Source organism: Buceros rhinoceros, unplaced genomic scaffold, assembly GCF_000710305.1.
Source record: "Buceros rhinoceros silvestris isolate BGI_N320 unplaced genomic scaffold, ASM71030v1 scaffold18089, whole genome shotgun sequence".
NCBI classification, from domain to species: domain Eukaryota; kingdom Metazoa; phylum Chordata; class Aves; order Bucerotiformes; family Bucerotidae; genus Buceros; species Buceros rhinoceros.
This window is the reverse complement of record NW_010431094.1, coordinates 9,339-13,849: the sequence shown is the minus strand read 5'-3', so window position 1 is coordinate 13,849 and position 4,511 is coordinate 9,339. Positions and strand designations below refer to the sequence as shown.

The following is a 4,511-nucleotide window of genomic DNA, read 5'->3' as shown; positions in this document are numbered from 1 at the left end:
AGGAGGTGGACTCAGATTTCAAGGCATCGATGCAGTTGTTGATGATCTGGTTCACCTTGTCCACCTCCTTGGCAATGGTGGAGATCTCAGCCACAGAGCTCTGGGTGTCCGGTGGCAGGGACAGCTCACAGTCTCGCCTCTCAGGCTGTTCACCTGTCCTCACCTCCATGTAGTTGCCCTTGGTGGCCTTGGGGGTCTCGCTGCTGTCAATGAGCTTGTACTGCTCAACCTCACCGGCAGAAGGCAGGTAGGGGATGCGGGTCACCGTCTCCCCACCCAGCATCTGTCCCTGGGACAGCTGGGTGATGCTGGTGGTCTCCATTTCTGGGCCATATTTCAGTTCGATGATGGTCTTCTTCATGCTGCCGGCAGCCTTTTTGTGCTTCTCCTCCTGCTGGCGCCTCTTCCGGAGACAGTAATACACAACACCCAGAACAATCACCATGCCAAAGAGACAGCCCAGGATTGTCATAATATAATGAGTGGCAGTGGAAGGGGTGGGCACCGGCTCCTTGCGGTTGGGTCTGGTGGGTGTGATGGTGACACAGGTGTGGTTGTACTTGGAGTATTGGTGGACAGAGACTACACAGTAGGTGTAATCTCTTTGTGCTACTAGATTGCTCACGGTGATGTTCTCCTCCTTCTTCCTGAGCTTGGTGATCATGGAGGAGAAGCCGTTTTCAAACTGGGAGAGGATGTACATCTTGCTGAAGGGATAGGGGATCTGCACGGTGAGTACCGCTGAGTTGTGGTTGAGATGCTTCACCTGGATGTTGGGGCGCACCTCTGTTTCACCAATGGGTGTGAAGAGGGAGAACTGCGGAGTCGTGCCGTCACCGGAGGAGCACTCCTCCTCGGAGCAGGGGCTTTCAGAGGGCACCGTGGTCACCTGGTACCTGGGAGGGAAAAAACGAGGGATCACAGTGTAGGAGCCACCGGTGCAAAGGGAAGAGAGCATGCTCAGAGCATTGCGGTAGCCAGTCCGCCCTTGGCCTAACAAGTAGTAGCCCATGTAGTCCGGTGGGGAGTCGCACTGCATCCGGTCATACGTGCGTGTCATGTTGGTGAAAGCCTCCAGCCATTGCAGGAAGCCGAGAAGCTCGCAGGAGCAGTAGAAGGGGTTACTGTAGAGTTCACAGACAGAGAGTTTGTTTAGGCCCCGAAAAGTGTTGCTGTCGAGTCTCTGGATCCTGTTCATGGACAGGTCAATGTTCACTATGTTGGGGCATTCCCAGAAGGCATTGGGGGTGACGATCTCGATGAGGTTGGCCTGGAGATAGAGGTACTCCAGCTTCCCCAGGCCCCGGAGGATGCCCTCAGTGAGGTTCCTCAGTCGGTTGTAGCCCAGCTGCAGCACCTGGAGGTTGAACTGTCCTGAAAAGGCACCGTCCTCGATGTAGGAGATCTCGTTCTTCGTCAGGTTGAGGTATGTCAAGTTGCCGAAGCGGCTGAGTGAGGCGTACTGCACGCTCTTGATCTTGTTGTCGTTCAGCCGCAAGTCCACGATGGTGCTGTTGATTTGCTGGGGGATGGACTCGTAGGGGGGCTGGTTTTGGCTGCAGATGGCCAACCAGACAAAGCCCTTGTCCCCCTCAATGAGCCAGCAGTCTGCCCGCACCCCGCCGGTGTGCAGGAGAGAGACGGCTACCACGCACACACAGAGGGCTGACGTCGCGGCCCACCGGCGACCTGCCATCTGGAAGGGAGGCGTGGAGAAGGGGTTCCTGGTCTGCTGGAGGCGGGGAGCAGGACAGGGGCCAGGAAGACGTGGGCTAATGCTTCTTCGGCAGCTTTGTTTGCCTCTCCCTTCTCCTCATGGCTTGGAGACAGGGGGGAAGCGTCCGTGGGGAAAGCGGACCTCAGTGCCCACGGTGCTTGGCAGCCACCGGCCGGGGGCTACTACCAAGGCCTGGGTGGCTGAGGCTGGTCCCACATCACCAGGTCTCTGACATCTCGGGGCGGGAGTCATGAAGTTAGGTGCCTGTATCGAGGAGTCCCTCTGGCTTAGAGACAAGCCTTCCTCTCACTTTTTATAGTACATCTCCTCATTTTCTTTTTGCTGCCCATTGTGACACTGGTCCCCATCTCCACGTGCCTCCGTGGGTCTGGCTGTCCCCGCTCGGTCCCTCAGCTCACCTGCTCAAAACAAAACATAAGCACAAACTGAACACAAAGGGAAGACAGTAAGCATTCAGAGGTGTTGGAGATGGGTCCAACTGCTGTCCTTCTGTTAGGCACTTGCCTTCTAACTCCAGCTGCCACCTGTCAAGGAGCCTTTGGTTTATTTAGGCGCTGCCACCAGCAGCATTTGGCAGCACAAAGGAAGGTGGTCACTGACTGTGGAGGTCATCCTCTGAGCCTGTTGTCCAGTAACATGTTAGAGGCAGTTGAGAGACTAACACACATTCAGGGCACTCTTCGTCTGACCTATTTAGGTGTCTACCTTAGGAAGAGAGGAGTGATGCCCCAGAAGTGTCTGTTCCTCTCCACTGAGAGCAGATGAAGTCTAGACAACTCGCTCTGATGTAGATTTGATGCTGCAGAGTTTTGCTGAGGGGAATCCTAACTGTCTCGCGTGCTGGTGTGCATGGCAGCCGTGCCCACAGGAGGGGGTGCTGATTGAGGACACCGTGTCTCTCTGACTGCTTTGCTGTGAGGCATCTGGGATAAAGCCCAGCATCAAGCGCCCGTCCTGTTTCTGGGAACCTGAGCAGTACTTTCAGGACACTCTTTGCCTGCAAAACATGCTAGCAAGATTGTCCACCATCCAATGTCCTTGTCTGTAGTTGGGACTTGATGCCCATCTCCAGCACCTCTCTCCCTCCCAGGTGAAACGATGCAGAGGTGGCATGACAAGAGTATTTGCAGAAGACGGGACAAGACCTTCCTTTCCCAGCCAGAAAAAGCTGTTTGAAGACCCGAAAGAGTCTTCACACAACCTACTGGGCTGCCAGCAGCCTCACTTCCCACAGACAAACTCTCAGTCCTGGCTCACATTTTCCATTATTTTTTTTCTTCATTGTTGACTAAACATAAATACCTATGGATGGCACTTCTACTTCCTTTTGTAATTTCTTGGGGAAATGAGGAGGCAAAAGTGGAGAGGAGGGAACTGCACGACCATCAGCCTCGCCTGGGTTGTGCTTTTCCCCAAGATGTTAAAAATATCATCTGTGGACATCTCTACTGCCAAACAGCTGATGGATGCTGTGAGATGTGTGAGAGATGGAGTTGCCCACAAATGGGGAGGAAACATCATGGCCTATCTAGAAAAATCCTTCCTGGGACTTTTGTTTGGAACAGGAGCTCTGGTCGTCTCCCTTGTTCCAGGGCAAACTGCAGGAGACAGGGAAGACACCACCAGCACGCCTTGAAAACACAGCTGGTAGGAACTGGAGTTTTCTTGGGCATCCATGAAGGAGATACGGGTACACCTTACATCTAAACTGTCTTTCACTGGATCTGCAAAGTAGTATAAATCCAGAAAATGGTTTCCAAACAATTTGCAGTGCCCAGGCAGTGAAGGGACATTACTTGGTGCTGCATGCCTGAAAAATCACGTGAGGCTGGTTGTCAAGGGGCTCTTAGAGGCAGGTGCCATGCCCTCACCCTTGTACTGAAGAAAAACTATTATTTTCCACCCATGATGCCGAGCAGTGAAGCAGACCATGTTTCACTGCAGAGATCTCTGTTAACCATTCACAGCTTGTACCTTGGTAAACAGGCCAGTAATAATAAGCAGTAAAACAGTTTATTTGTTTCTTTCTGGATTGTGAGCAATGAGTCTATTCCCCGGTGGCACAGCTGGGTTTCCATTTCATGAATAACAAGATCTGCTCTTTTGTCAGCTCTCGGCACATGAGACTTTCTGGCCACCTTGTCCTCCAGCAGACTCCCCACCAGCTGCTGGGGTAGGTGAGGCTATGAGGGAAAAAACCAGCCAGATGCTCAGTGCCCCTGCGGAGGACAGGGTGTGCAGTACAGCCTTCTTGCAGACTGCACTGTGTGGGTAAGATGTACTGGCCCTAGGATGACGCTTCTGTGGGGCCCTACCCCGGTACTTGCAGGTTTCTGTCTGCCTCCCCGGTGCCTGGTGATGTCCTACCCCAGAGCCATTCAGCAGAATGCTCAACAAAAACAGGTTTTCAAAAGTTTACTAGAAATGGGGTGGAAGGGATGCTGAAGGCAAGGCAGCTGAATCTCAGGTCTTCTCCTTTCTGGGGGGTAGAAACCTGGACTTTAGCATGCTCTTACATCGCTCTTCCAGCCGAAGCCCTCACATCACTGGAGTGATCCTGATATTCCCCACTTTGGGGAGCACTACCTGCTGCACCGGCAGGAGCACATTTGCGAGGATGTGCTGTTTCTGACCTGGGATGCTTTGGCAGGACCTGGCAGCCCGTTTTGGCATATCTGAGTCCTTGGAGCCAGTGAGGAAGGGAAGAGGGACTGTGCTACCTGGAGCACTGAAGGTGAATGTCCCCCCTTACCACATTCCCAGCTGATGGGGA

General features: G+C 53.4%; 1 protein-coding gene across 1 annotated transcript; it reads right to left on the bottom strand.

Moving 5' to 3' along the window:
• Positions 1 to 4: 4 nt before the first annotated feature.
• ELFN1 (extracellular leucine-rich repeat and fibronectin type III domain containing 1) lies at positions 5 to 1,696 on the bottom strand (the record flags this gene model as incomplete). The annotated part of the gene is made up of 1 exon (XM_010143310.1): positions 5 to 1,696. A coding segment is annotated over exon 1 (1,692 nt), but the record flags the coding sequence as incomplete, so codon positions are not given.
• Positions 1,697 to 4,511: the final 2,815 nt, after the last annotated feature.